General features: G+C 45.5%; 1 protein-coding gene across 3 annotated transcripts in view; it reads left to right on the top strand.

Annotated features, from left to right (window-relative positions):
• The first annotated feature begins 472 nt into the window (after positions 1 to 472).
• DUSP10 (dual specificity phosphatase 10) overlaps positions 473 to 15,282 on the top strand; it is a 36,914-nt gene continuing 22,104 nt past the window's right edge. Inside the window, exons 1-2 of one of the 3 annotated variants that reach the window (XM_037014478.2) lie at positions 473 to 605; positions 3,458 to 4,311. In XM_037014478.2, coding sequence (XP_036870373.1) covers positions 3,501 to 4,311 — 811 coding nt within the window. In that variant the 5' untranslated portion in view covers positions 473 to 605; positions 3,458 to 3,500. Of the gene's footprint in view, positions 627 to 1,152; positions 1,312 to 3,457; positions 4,312 to 15,282 lie in introns of those variants that run through there. The other 2 variants (XM_037014477.2, XM_017648668.3) reach the window with 2 other exon arrangements.

A 15,282-nucleotide genomic window follows, 5' to 3' on the forward strand; every position in this document is an offset into this window, starting at 1 on the left:
TCGGCGCTCCGCGGGCCCCCCTCCAGTGTGCTTATTTAGACGGCTCCGGCTCCTTTCCGCCGGCCGCGGCGGCGCCAGAAGCGCCAGGCTGCCAGTCCTCGGCTCTCCTGGGGCTTTGCAGGGTGCAGGGGCTGCTGTGGAGGTGCGCTGGGAAAGCCGGCCGCGGGCCGCGGGACCCTGCGCTCCGAGCGGGAGGGGGAACGTGGAGCGCGAGCGACGAGCCCCCGGACGCCTGGTCGTAGGGGGTGGCGCCCGTGCCGCCTCACAAGGCGCGCCCCCTGTAGTTCCTGGAAGGGGCCCAGACCGCCGCCTCCGAGCAGCCCGCCGCAGCGCCGCCTTTGTGCTCCGGGTCAAGCCCGGGGAAGCAGGCGGGGGACCGCAGGGGCGCGACCGGAGCGCGCAGATGTAGAGAAGCCGGAGGGCGCCGCGCCACCGCCGCGCAGGGGCGCAGTAGGGCAGCCAGAGGGGCAGCGACATCTGCGGGCGGGCGGCCGACGCTTCCCGGCGGCGCGCTTCCGGTGCGTGGCCCGGGTCCGCGGGCCGGAGGAGCAGCGACGCCCCTGGCCGCGCGCTCACGTCGGTCTCAGCGCGGGCGGCTCTCTGAGGTGCTTGAATCTTGGATTAAGGTTTGTCAGAACACCTCGGGCGACTTGGAGAACACAGTTTTCCCACCGGGGACAGTGATCTCGCTGTCTCCTGTCTTTAGAAAGTTACTCAGACACTTTTGATCATCCTTCCCGAGTACGAAGGAAAAATAGAGCGTGATCCGTCCGAGAGTGAGGGGGTGCAGGGGGAGCCTAACAAGTGGGCAGAGCCGGTTTTAGCCGGAGTGGGGAGTCCAGCCCATTGACAATTCAGCCCCAGAAAGGGTTAACTGCATCCGGCCTGTTCGGTTTACATGTAAATAGAGAGCAGCTGCTCCGCGCGGGCCCCGGCTGGGCCCTTTTAAGTTTTTGATTGGTTGCCAATGACATCACCGCCAGTGTTTTAACACTGTGGACCCAAAGCGGCGTCGGTTAAACCCTCCTTAAAGAGACGATGCCACGCCCCTGTCTCCTCCCCCTCCAGCCGCTCTTTGGCCGAAGGCCGCTGTGAGGTAGCGGTTAGCTTTTCCCGAGTTCCTATTGGCTCGACGCACCGTCCGTCGGCGGCCGGTCCGCCCCCTCAAAACCTTACATTTACAGTGTGGCAAAAGAGAAAGTAACTATGTTGCTGCTGGAGATCAATGGAGCTTAGTGAATGGGGGCTGAATGGGTGAATCCGTAGCTGAAGCGGAGCGCGGGATTGTGGAGGGCTACCCTTATTTATGAAGTAAGTGGAAGTCACCGCGGCTACTTGTGAGAGCCCCGGAGTGTAGGGCGGTGTGCGTGTGAGTGTGTGGGGGATGAGATGCTCACGGGGGAGCCACAGCAGGTGAGGTTACAGGGTTCCGGCTGTTGGCTCTCGCTGCTCTGTGCGTTTACTCTCTCTGCAGTCTGCTTGGATTTGGGGCGAAAGGAAGATGAGGTTTGTGGGGGAAGCTTTGCGGCAGTTTTAAATATTTGCCTGGGGTGTTTTAGTGCGCTATGTTGCGAAGGAGTGTAAGTGCCCCAGGAGTGGGGACGGAGGATTCTCTATCCACTTAAATCTTCTTTCCAGTCCCTGGAAAGGACGACTAGCGAGGGAGAGGGGATAGCTCAGTATTTCTCTGGGAGGTTTCCTGGGCCAGTCTCGTTGGTTTCACGGGCAGTATATACGCCCGACCCTGTACTGCAGGGAAGCAGGTCTCTTTATACACTCCGTGCGTGTCGTGTGAGCCGCGCACTTCGTGTGGAGTGAGGGTCCCAGCTGGTGTCTCCGTGAGCATGCTTACGCTTCCGTCTCCTAGGAAATGGACTGTTAATCCTGGGTCGTACCCTACCAGGTAACACAATAGCGAAGACTTTCATCGCTTAGTCCAGCGGGGAACCAGTTATAGCTTCTGGAATAGTACTTGCCTTTCAAAAAAAAAAAAAAAATACTACGCAAGGGAGGGAAGAGAGACGAGGGAGGAAAGGGGTTGGATCCGTTGCTTCCGTCCGAAGGTGGGTAGGAGAAACCTGAGTCGGTGGGATCTGCGGACATGATGGGTGCATGCTTCTGTGTGTGTGTGTGTGGACTCTGTGACACTTTGGCTGTGTCAGAGAATGATGACGGTTGTGTGTAGCTGGATAATAGATGACATTTCTCCAGACACCTCTTAAAGTTCCTTTAGGTGAGTGACCTGCACGGGGTTTGGTGCCTTTGCTGTGTGCGTGTCTGAAAGCAGAGGAGCCGACAGACCGCCCCTGTGCACACGGGGGAAGGAACTGCCCCTTTGCAGGCACCCTCTCATGAAACAGGCAGTGGACCCTGTGGGCAACGCTTGCTTCCCCTCTTTACAGGGACGGAAAATGGGGAAGTCCTCTTATGGAATCCATCCTCTTGAAGGCGGAATGTCTATGTGGGACTGAAATGTTGTACATAGTGGCTGCCTCCCATTGAGAGAAGCTCCAGGATGCACAGTCTGTGCCAATGGGGAAATGAAGGGAGGAGAGTCGGAGGAGAGTCGAAGTGGTCCTTTCCTTAAAAGCAGGAGTGAGAGAGAGAAAGAGAGAGAGAGTGAGAGAGAGAGTGTGTGTGTGTGTGTGTGTGTGTGAGTGAGTAGGGAGGTGCAGCAAGGGAGCAAAGGGTGATGGATCTGCCAGGGTTAGGGTTTCCAGAGCTGGCTCCTGATTGAGGCTTCCTTTTAGGACACTAGCTTGTAATGAAAGGGGAAATGCACATTCATTTATAAGAGGCTAATAGGAAACATGGGAGGTTTTAATATGACTGTGTTGTGCTTTTTAATGGGCTTGGTAGAATAGAAAGTGAGAATAGCTCCTAGGAAAAGGGATTCACTGGGGGGCTGCTTTCATTCTGATTTGCAGAAAGTTGACATCCACCCCTGTTGTATATTTAGCTGCTGTGTATTTCTGTGAGCCATACGCACTCTTGGTCATTCCTTTGCCTTTGCAGTGGGTGAAGGAATTAAATGGAAAGTATGCAAGGGTGGACAACTGGGTCTTTCTCAGATGGTTGTAGTATACGTCTGCCCAGGAGATGAGGTCCAGAATAGATATCTCTTAAGAGCCTTCCTTTATGTCTTCAGTTTACCTAATTCTTTGTGCTTTTACCCTCCCTACGGCTGAACGTTGATGTAGGGTCACAAAAGGTTGTTCATCAACATTTGCATAGACTATACATTTAACCTTAGACTTAACATCTGATAGGTGGGGGACCCTCAGGTATGACATCCTCTTTGAGTCTGTCAAATGAGTTTCAAGCTTTGAGAATGTCATGATAAAGGGCCCTTAGGAGGACTGTGCTCAGAGATGCAAAGGCCTCTCCTAGGGATTGGAGTAGACTGCCTTTTGTGTCACATGACTTTATTCTTTCTTTCCCCCTCCCTTCTTTACAGACTGTCTTGAATTCTTCTTGAATTGCCAGTTTTCAGCCTCCTCATGCCTCCGTCTCCTTTAGACGACAGGGTAGTAGTGGCACTGTCTAGGCCCGTCCGACCTCAGGATCTCAACCTTTGTTTAGACTCTAGCTACCTTGGCTCTGCCACCCCGGGCAGTAACAGCCACCCTCCTGTCATCGCCACCACCGTTGTGTCCCTCCAGGCTGCGAATCTGACGTATATGCCCTCATCCAGCGGCTCTGCCCGCTCCCTGAATTGTGGATGCAGCAGTGCCAGCTGCTGCACTGTGGCAACCTACGACAAGGACAGTCAGGCCCAGTCCCAAGCCATTGCCGCTGGCTCTGCCACCACCACCATCGGAACCTCTGCCACGTGCCCTGCCATCCAGATGGTCAACAACAATGAGAATGCAGGCTCTTTAAGTCCATCAGGTGGGGTGGGCAGCCCTGTGTCAGGGACCCCCAAGCAGCTAGCCAGCATCAAAATAATCTATCCCAATGACCTGGCGAAGAAGATGACCAAAGGCAGCAAGAGCCACCTGCCGAGCCCGGGCCCCGTCATCATCGACTGCAGGCCCTTCATGGAGTACAACAAAAGCCACATCCAGGGCGCTGTCCACATCAACTGTGCCGACAAGATCAGCCGGAGGAGACTGCAGCAGGGCAAGATCACTGTCTTAGACTTGATTTCCTGTAGGGAAGGCAAGGACTCTTTCAAGAGGATCTTTTCCAAAGAAATTATAGTTTATGATGAGAATACCAATGAGCCGAGCCGAGTGATGCCCTCCCAGCCACTTCACATAGTCCTCGAGTCCCTGAAGAGAGAAGGCAAAGAACCTCTGGTGTTGAAAGGTAACCCCCCACCCCCCTTCCTGAGCACAGTCCTGAGTTCAGTTCACTTGGGGTTTTCTCTTAGAGGTGCCAGTGTTCTTACCCAGGCTACAGAGTGCCCAAACAGACTTTCTTCTTCTTGTCTTCCCCTCCATACCCTCTCTTAATTATTCTGGTATCGTGAGAAAAAGCCGGAAACACTGAACTGGAAGCCAGAAGATCTGGGTTCTAGTCTTGATTCAGTTTCTGATTTGCATTGTGCACATCATTTCACCTCCCTGAGACTGTTTTCTTATCTTTCTAAATGGGGTTTTATGCCACCAGATGGTATCTCAAGTCATGTCTGGTTGGTAGCTCTAGTCCCATCAATAACTAGGTGGAAAGTTACTGTCTCTCAGAGTTAACCAGTGTTGACGGAATGAAGGAGGCAGCAACTACCTTCAACAACACATAAACCTAAAAGTACCTGTTCTTTTCATGGGAAAGCTTCTTTCTCACCTCTCTGACCAGCCTGGTTTTCATACGGTTTATAAAGTGACCTTCAGGAAGGGTAGAGATCATTATTATAAAGCCACACAGAAAGTGTATGCTCACCAAAAACGTCCCTTCCTCTGCCAGATTTCCAAGGAGACAGAGACATTATTATGAAATATTCTCCAACCCATTGTTCTTTCTGGCCTCCCCAGGCAACTGTTGGCCCCATGGCTCCTCCCAAAGTGGGTTGGTGGGTTGGTGGCACTGTACGCAGAATAACAAGGAGGTCAGTGCTGCTGCGCTCTGGCAGGAGGACCTAATTGTGCCCTGTAATCTGAACCCCTTCCCCACAGCATTGTCTCTCCTAGCAGGGGGGCCGTCGTCTTGTACCCATCCCACTTGCACCTCTTTGTCCTCATATACCATTCTTTAGGGCGCCAGCACCACTCCTTTTCTTTGGTGTCCTCTGCTGAGTGCTGGTAGTGAGAGGTAGTCATCTTTTTTATTCTCTTCTGTCTTAAGTCACAGTACACAGTTTCTGGGCCACATCACCAACCAGTCTTTGGAAGTATATTGACCAAAGGTGTTGCTGGGTTCCCTTAAAAGCCTTGCATACTTAAATTGCAGCAGGTCATTGAGATGAGCAAGTTAGTGGTTTTGTCTTTGTGAGGCAGTTCTGCCATTCTCTTTGTCTTCCCAGTGATGCATCCTGCCTTTTATTAAGTAGTGTTCTTGGAAGTACGTCTTCAGATGAATGACCTGCTGCCCCCTACCATCCCCCACTGCTCTCCCAGAGCTTCCACTCCTTGGACCCAATTACCACTTAGGCATAGCTTTCCTTAGTGTGTGTCGGTAGGCTCTGCCAGGAAGGAGAGCGTCGTGGAGGTCATATCCAGAGGGTTTCAGCAGCACCCAGGCATTTTCTGTTGTTGATGGGTTTTCTTGGGGTTATGTGCATATTTCCTCTGTGTAGCTCTGTGTTTTATTGCTTTCTGTTCTTGTTTGGTTGACTTTGAGTGATTCCGGACAGGTTTATCCAGCTAGTGTTTGCTCAACAGGATCATGGCTTGTCCCATCATTTTCAAATGAGAAAATAGAATCTACAAATTCCCCATCTGGAATAGTTTGTCTTGGGGAGCAAAGAGAGTGGGTAGCCGGTGGTCTAGATGGTCATTGCTTCGCTTATGTAGAGTAGACATTGGTGCGAAAAAGCAGGCCTTTTGTATCTGTATAATCTGAGGACAAGCATCAGATGATATAAATTAAGATGACCCTGGACTTGAACATGAGGGTGAGCAGAGGGAGTTGTAGATCCCACCTCCTATTGTGCAGTAGGCATTGTTGTGTGCGGGGGCAGATCGTCGATCACAGAAATGAATCTCCGGGGTGTTCCTGATGAAAGTGGGGTTCCTCTCCCCTTCTGCTGTGGATGCAGCTGCTAGTCAGGGCAGCCTGGGCTCGTTGCTCAGCGCCAGTGAGGAAGAGTGTGTCCGTGGGGCGGGGCTGGGCATGCTGCTGACCTCACCACCGAGCACCCTGGGTGGCGCCCTGCGGGCTCGTCATTTTCAGGTTGGTGAGACTCAGCGGCGGTCGACCTGGAAGATGCGTCGGTGGTAGAGGTTGGATTATTTGTAGCTTTTGGGGTTTCTTCTTCAACTATCTGGGCATTTGGTTGAAAATACGTTGTTAGGAGCAAAAAAGGTCTGTAATCTACTTTATTTCTAATTATCATCATTATTGTTTTGGTTTATTTTGGGGGAATGGCCTAAAATTGGGGCCACTATGGGAAAGAAGGGAAAGAGATCAATATTAGAACGTCCCCAGTTTCCCATCCATCTGGGTAAACCACAGGTTAATGCCGTAGCACCAGTGGAGTGAAGATTGGGGTGGGCATCTCTCAGAAGGCATGGGCCGCACTTTCTTCCAGATTCTTGAGTGGGTCAAGCAGACCACTCTAGTCTGGCTTCTCTGCCCAGGTTTATTTCAGTCATCTGCTTCCTTGGTGATGTAAGATTTTATTTTAGCAAGAGTGGTAGTGGTACCATTTTGAAATAAGTGATTTTCGCAGGGAAGGTATGGTGGTGCGGGTAGTTGGGTTCTAAATTAGAAACTTCTGAGGCCTCATTAATTTATTTTCAGAGATTTCAGTACAGTCTTGGCTAATTTTTGGCTGGCCCATCTGATTCTCTGGTTTATGTTTGTAAACACTGGTTGCCACCCGCCCTGTCCAAGTTTCATGTCCCCCTGTTTCGATGCCATGTTCTCCATTTTTGGTGCTGCCTGTCAAGTAGAGCGACTGCTCAGTTACCATTTTAGTAATGCTGTGTCAGGTCGGGAAGAAACTGATCAGAGGCGCAGAAGCCCCTGGGATTGAGTTACTGTTCTAATTTACAGTTCCCTCCCTCCTGTGATCTGTGTCTGTCTGAATCCATGTCTTATTCTTATCTTCCAAAGAATAAATGGTACCAGACCTGTGCTTCTACTCAACTTGATCCAAATGAATACGTATTTAGGGATTTGCAAAGTCTTTGAAAGAATTACAATCCATTTTACTCATAGTGGATTTTTTAATATAATTTCTAGCAATTCTGGTTTTTCCATAATGAGAGCTAGCATCTTTGCTTATGTTTATAAGGCTTGCTTTTCAGCAAATTTGGGTTCAGGGAAATAAGTTGTCATTTACCTATGTAGGAAGGGATAGTCTATAGCTACCTCCTCCTTAAAAACAGTCTATACCTTTAAAAATTTTATTGTAAGATTTTTCAAATTTCTAGAAAAGTAGAAAAGAGTATAAAGAACACACAAGTACCTATCACCCAGGTTAAACAATGATTAACGTTTTCCCTATGTGCTTTCTCCTTTTCATGGGTGTTGAAATATTTCATAGTATAAACAACATTTTGATGTACTTAGATATGTTTCATGTTTCAAAACAATGTTTTAAAAATAAGAAGGCTGGGAATATTTTGTAGGATAGGATAGACAGCATTTCACTCCTAAATACTTCAGTGTCACATGCTCATTTTTGAGAGTTTTTCAAACTCAGAGGTCAGCTATGACTAACTGGCTTTCAGGTTTATGGAGAAGCATCCCCCCTGTGAGTGGGGGGTCTCCAGGCGCCTCTTCAGGGGTCTGTAGCTGCCCGTTCCCAGTGGCTGTGTCAGGGCTCGTGCCTGAGCTTGCTCTGTGTTATCAGCTCTCACGAAACAAAGACTGACTGACTGCTTCAGTCTCTTGACGGGCCTGCCTCTCTACCAGAGGTATTTATTTACTGGGGAGCCGGGGAAGGAGAGAGTCACTTCAGGAGGCCCATTCAGACAGAATATTTGATAACAGAGGGAGTTCGCTTTTATAGTATAAAACTTTCCCTCATAATTCCTGAGAAATGAGCAAAATAGACTGCATATTTTTACATAGTCAGAAAGGATTTTGAAGGCAACACTGGCAGGCAATACTGAGTTTGCTGACAAGGCGAATGGTTAAGCTGAGAAATTGAGAGACCCTGTGAAAATAATTCTTTCTGTTTCTGCTTTCTTTTGTGGGGGGAACAAAAGTCTTTCTCTTATCTGTCAGGGACATTATGAGGACTTAAGATAGGTGAAATCAAGACCTATCTATATGCATAAACTTACTGCTGTATTCTGAGCTTCTGCTTATATCCAAGCATGCTGAACATTAACTTTGTAGCAAATGCTGGAGAAATTCAGGCAGTACTTTGGGTCCAGTCTGTCTGAGATCTAGTCTCGGTTCCCCTTAACCCCTTACTTTCTCAGTTTCCTCATTTACAAAAAAGAGGACATAACATTAGCTGTCTTATAGTGTTAATTTAGGATTTAAATGAATTAGTGTATTCCAGGTATCTAGACCAGTTCCTCATACATGCTAAATGCTCAATAAATGTAGTTTAATATTATTACTATTGGTTGAACAGACATGCTGGTGCCAGTAAAAGGCAATTTTGGCTTCTTTTCCAGAGGAGTACATATAACAAGCTAGGTTAGCAGAGTGTGTGTGCACACGTGTGTATGTGTGTTGCTATGGCCTAAAAATAACTGGGTGACTGTTACCTAATTTAGGTAGCATACAGTTAGAGTGCCAAGTAATTATAAAAACATGTTGGGTCAAGAGGCCACAGTAATTTGGGCATATCCTAGGATTTGTTTGTAGAGGAATTTGTCAAAACTTGATGATAAATCTGTCCAACTTATGTTCCATAACTAAACAATGAAAGTATTAAAACTATTAAGCTTTGCTTTCTCTGGCCTCTCATCAGGTTGATTTATTTTTGGGATAAGGATTGTAGTCTGACTATAAAAGGGTAGGCGACAGGAGGGGGAGTGGGCTTCATTTTGTAAAGTTCTGGAAGTTTGGGTTGTGATAGAGTGTGAGGGAAATAGGAGAGAATTCATTGAAAGGCCTGCTCATTTCTTTAAGTGAGCCCTGAACTTGTTCGTAGTTGACTGGATTCTGTCAGAGCATTTGGATAACTATTCTGCTTTCTAATTAAACTGTAAGTGAGAAGGTATGTGAGCTTTCTCCCCCAGCCCCATCTTTGCTCCACCTGCTCCCCATTGACTGCGTGTTCCACAAAGTGGTACACCTGGCTTCTAATCTAGGCTTTTCCACTCAGTGTCTTTAGGTGACGCAGGATAGGGTAGTTCTCAGACCCCAGGTTTTCTCCACTGTAAAAATTGGGATAATTCCAACATCACAGATGAAATGAGACGATGTAAATAAAGTGCCTCGCACACAGACAGCTCTCCGTAAATCAGACCTCTGGGCTGTGCCCCCCCCAACCCCCAAGCCCTTATATTAGACACTGATTCGGGGGTGGTGTTGGTAAGTTGCTCCAAGCACAATACTGTGAGCATGTGAAGTATGATCCGCTTGACTTTGCCAGTTCACATCAGTTAAGTTAACCCTCTGGCTTGCCAAGGGCAAGTTCAAGAAACTTCTCTCCTGGTTGTGGTTGATAATGATCTTAGATTAGAAAAAGCGGGGTGGGGGGAAGAGAGGCTTGGCAAAATCACTGGGAGCAGACATCTCCGTGCGGCAGCCTGTGGCTCATGCCCCTCGGAGCTAGCTGTGAGCCTTTTCCCAGAAGCCAGCTTTGCTTCCTTGGGCTCAGTGTTAGCAGCAGCCTGTCTCCCTGCCCCAGCACTGCCGTGGAGCAGTTTGGGTATAAAAATGTGTTGATTTGCAGTGTGTAGTACATTTAATTCAAACAGGTAGTTAAGGATACACTACACAGTAGGGGTGGACATCAAATCCCAGGAGAGGTCGTCTCACCTTTTTCAAATGCAAGAATCCCAGCTTCTCCGACAGGAAGGAACCTGAGAGGCCCCCTAGTCTGGTAGCTCTCACTACATGCTCATTGGAATTATCTGGGGTGAACTGGGGTACACCCTGCACATTATGAGCTTTAAAAGTGCCCCAAATGATCCCAGATTGCAGCAGAATTTCGAGCATCATTGATCTAGCCCAAACCTCTCATTATGCAGTTACAGAAATGGGGCCTAGAGAGGTTTATCACTTGCCCAAGGTCACATGCATGATTAATTTTAGAGCTTGATCCTTAGTGCTAAAAAAGGTTTTGCCAAGTCGATAGATTGATACATGTGTTATTATCTAATGATGACAGTTACCTAATGTAGAGCATACAAATACAAAAGAATATGTTTGATCAGTCATTTTGAGTATTGATACTCAATAAGTGTTGAATTTTGAGATTTCAGGAAGGACTAGAAGGACCTACATCTAAGATCTTTTGAAACCAGCAGCTCATGTTCCTGATATTTACATAATATAATATTTCTCATGGAAATATGGGACAAATAGTAACGTTGTTTTAATCCCATCTTCTAGGGAATGAATGGCTTAAGGAGGAGCTGGGAAACATGTATCATTATCAAAATGCACCCTTGCACCAGAATGTCTAGGTTTCTAGGGACCTTCTGATAGGTTGGTCTCCATGGTGTTCAGCCTTGTGGATAGAGGAGATTCATTCATTTGTTCAACAGATATTACTGAATGCCTTTTATGTGCTAGACACTCATCTTTAGGCTGCAAATCTGCCATCATAACCCTTATAATGTAAATGCTAGAATGATAGCATATATAGACCAGGCCAGTATTCCAACCCTTTCCACCTTGAAGATAATGTACCTGTTTGTATTCTCCATCCTACCATTTAGGGAATGGTTCAGTTTCAGGAAGTGTCATTCTCCTGGGAAGTTCTTGTTTATAAGGCATTTGACATTTTTTCTTCTGTCTTCTTCCTCTTCCAGATAGAGTCTGGCCTTTTCTAAACACATCTTCATGGACCAACAGAATTTCTTCCCAAAGTCTTGATGTGGAAAGAATGTTTTTTTTGTTGTTGTTGGTGGTGGTGCTAATGGTAGTTTTTAATGGAAACAGAAATATATGTTCTTTCTCTGCCTCAGAAGCTGAGGGCTGACAGGCCTTCTCTGTGCATTAGAGTGGAACTTTACAATTTGGGCCTCACCAATTTTGGATATGTTGCTGATAGGAACAAGGTCTGTGTTTATTTTTTTCCTGAATGCTATCTGTGAAAAGGGGACATGCTAGGCAAACAACATTATAAATGATATTTCAAAGAAGAGAGTTTGGCCTGCTTAGAGAAAAAAAGTTTGCAAGTACTATACAATTGAAAAACACTCTAAGGGACAGGGCTGGGATGAAAGCACAGGGCTCTGCCATTTCAAAGCCTGTGTTATTTCCCCTGAACCATGTGGGTTACTCTTCTGCAAATTTTCATTGGCTATGTTTCCATGTACCGTATACTTGACAGTCATAGCATATAACCTTACTAATTCAGAAAAATTGGAGGGAAGAGAAAATAATGAGTATGACCCACAGCTTTTATTGTAGAGCATTAAAAAATATACATTTTATTTTCAGGGTGATGTAGTGTCTCATTATAAAGTCTTTGACTCTTTAGATATTTTCATCCATAACCAAGAGGGAAGATCTTAGCATCTTTTTTTTTTAATTCAGCTTATGTCAATATCTACTATTATTTAGAGTTGGAGGAGTAGATATATTCCCCCACCGCACCCCAGCAAGACCCATGTTTTGTGCAACAGAAAGGAAAAAGAGCCTTGAGTCTGGGCTTTTGGGTAAGGAAATCAGCTGTGCAGCGTGCTACTTGCATATAAGATAAAGGCTGTTACCCCAAGTTCTGCCTCTGGCAGAGTGGAAGATAACTAACAGGAAGGGTTTGCAGATTCATCAAATTATCTGTGTTGCCCTTAATGCATTATTTGTGGTGAGGGCTTACTCATCTCTTTTTCACCCCTTAAGATTGAATTTCATGAAAGACAAAATGAGGCCCAACTCTTCCAGTGAGTTCCAGCGAAGGGTTTTGTTTCTTTTGTCTCACCACCTGTATAGGACCCCCGCCAGGCATCTGTTGCCCATTTCTCAGTCTCGTAAGTAGATGAAACTGCCCGGTCCAGGGGCTAGTATTAGCCAGCCACCCTCCCTTGGACCTGTCATACGAAAACGTGAGCTCCACTGACCTTAGCTTGTGTCCCTAGGTAAGGAGGCAGTCAACACTTTGCATTAGAACATCACTACCCAGTTCTTTAATTCTTAATATTTATTCTGTGGAGGAAATAATCCCATATGCTTTGAATCATGGCTCTAAGGTCAACTACCACTGGGTTACGTATTACCAACCATTGCTACTGGCAAGTGAGAAGAAAAATCAAATTGGGAGAAGAAAGAAGGGAAGAGAGTAGACAGAACACTGTGAAGGCTGAGGGTGCCTGAGGGTCGCAGTAACAGAATCTTCTAGCTCCCAGACAGGAATCTGGAAGGAACTCCAGTATTCAAGACTATGAGTTATTGTCATTAGTTGTTAGAGAGTGTCTGCTTCCCTTTTCAAATAATAAAACTAGACACAGACTTCTAAGGGGGCTTCCTTGAAGGGATAGGGGACATTTCCTTGGGTCTTGTATTTCTAATCTTATTAAAATAGCACATTTTTATGATAAGACTTTATAAGAATGGTTTTATGGTTCTCATGAAGCGATATTTTTAATCTGACACCAGAACAGCATTTAATCACATATAACTTCTCAGGGTCATCATCCTATCATCTCTGAAATTATAAAATTATTTTCCAGATAGTTTGGAAAAAAAAAGTGAAGAGCCATTGAATGCTTTCTGTGTTGGGCACTGGGCTGTCGCATACATGTCTGACTGAGTTGTCAGCACAGATCCCCGGTCTTACAGATGCAGAGTCCGAGGAACAGAGCCAGTGTTCTGCCCCACCATGTGGGAACCCAGTTCTTATGATCTCAAAGCCCAGTTCTTTTCACTGTGCTTCATCTCAGAGGTGTCCTAAGCCCTTATAGTTTCCCCCTTGCTGCATTTTCTTGTATATCCTCAACTGAAAATTCCAGTGCTAGGAAGGGCCTACCTTGTGTCCTCAGAGAAGATAACCCCACCCCGAATTCTCTTTCAGCTTTTGGAAACTTAATAAATTTGGTCCATGGCAGAGGCTTTTAAGGAGTAAAAAACTAAAGAAACTTGAAAACTGCAGTAATTATTTCTAACATTTATGATATGTTTATTATATAACAGACTCTGTGCTCTGAGCATTATATGTCATGATAACACTCCGGTTTACATATGAGTGACTGAGACTCCGAGATGTCCCGGTACCTGTCTAGGGTCACTCAGCTGGGGCCTGGTAAAGCCTGGGCATGGTGCTGGCCAGCTTCCGCTAAGTGCACTTTCAATATGGAGAACCTCAGAGTGCATTCTCCTTGTTGCCCAAGGATATGCTTCCTTCTTCTGCACATATGCATATAAAATTTATACTCCCACAAATTAATATTATTTTCTTGAGTGGGAAGTAGATGAGTGAGAAGACAGGTGTAAAGTTAGATATAGTGAGTAAGGGAGAATATATGATGGGTATGTATGACTACATCCCAGAGACTCTAATCCCAAGGATATTTGATTTTGTTTTATATTTGTTATCTGTTCTATTAATATGGATAATAATAATAACTATAGATTTTTTTTTTCCTTCAAGTGTATGAAGAAAGACTCTCCAGTAGCTTATCCTTATCCTTTGAGAAAGTTAATTCTCCAGGATAAGTGAACAGGGATCTTATCAAGCTACATACTATTTATTGTACTTCTCTTCTGCTTTCCTTTCCTTGTTATCTTCTTCCCTTCTATATAATCTAAGCCTACAATATGGCCCAGGTGATCTGGGAGTCCAGCAGGGACAGACCCTGGAAAAGACCTTATTGACACACTTGAAAAAAGAGCAGAATGGGCCCCTGGGTACCTTCTGCTAGAAGTAGCGTTCATCCAGGCAGAACTGAGCATTTGTTCCAGCTGACCCATTTCACAGACGTGCAAACTGATTTCTTACACAGGACCATAGAAGTAGCTGGTAGCAGAACTGGTATAGGCTCCCTGTTTCCTAGCCCTCAGTTCAGTAATTAATTTTTCAATCTAGCAGAAGTATAATCCTTTGGTTTGTATCTGACTTGTTATTAAATAAGCAAATCTTGCGGGTCCAAGTGTTTGGCCAGATCACTCCATGTTTTCTTTTTCCCTTTCCCTTTGCAATAAGATTATTAAGTGACTCCTCAGCCAGTGGGTCAGCTGAATTTTATTTATATTCAGACTTTCTATTAGACATTTATATCTTTCATAGCAGAGGGAGTATAATATGGAGGTTAACAGCACGGATTCTAGAGCCAGACTGCTGAGTCCGAATTCTGACTTCACCACTTACTAGAAGCACGAACTTGAGCAGTTAAATACAGTATGGCTCCGTTTTCTTACCCATAAAATGGGGAAGGTAATGACACTTTTCTCATGGGATTAATTGAGGACTAGAGTAGGTAATATGTGTTCAAGTGCTTTGGACAATGCCAGACACATAATAGCTAATGTTTATTAAAAACTTACCATAATTATAATATCAAATATATGCAATAATAATTCATCATTATCTACTTATAGCCAAGGGCTACAGTAGTGATATAGTTGAGTAAAATGAATTGACTTCGCCAGTTCATTTTGTACTACTGGCACAAAAAAAGTAGTAACAACTCTTTGATACATGGCAGATCTTTTCATTTAAAGGTTTGGAAAAACCCAGTTTTTCTAGCAGGGTGGATAGATAACTACAGCGGTACTATTTTTCTGAATCAGTGCCATACTGGAAAATTATATACTATTTCAATGTAAGGAAATCTTATAAAATTAAGTCTTAGGAAAGACTCAGTTATATACCCGTTGTTGAACTATTAAGGGAATTTTATAAAGAAGAAGACAGATAATAACACTAATCTGTCTGACTGGCCTAGTTTCATTTTTACATATTCTTTTCATTCTTTCCCCATATATGTACATATTTTGCAGAGTTGCTCATATAGAAACTGAAATTCATTTTCACTTTATATTGTTTGTACTTTTGCTTCCTGTATAGTCATCACAGATATTGTTTTAATGGTGTAACATCTT

The sequence above is a fragment of the Manis javanica genome, chromosome 14, assembly GCF_040802235.1.
Source record: "Manis javanica isolate MJ-LG chromosome 14, MJ_LKY, whole genome shotgun sequence".
NCBI classification, from domain to species: domain Eukaryota; kingdom Metazoa; phylum Chordata; class Mammalia; order Pholidota; family Manidae; genus Manis; species Manis javanica.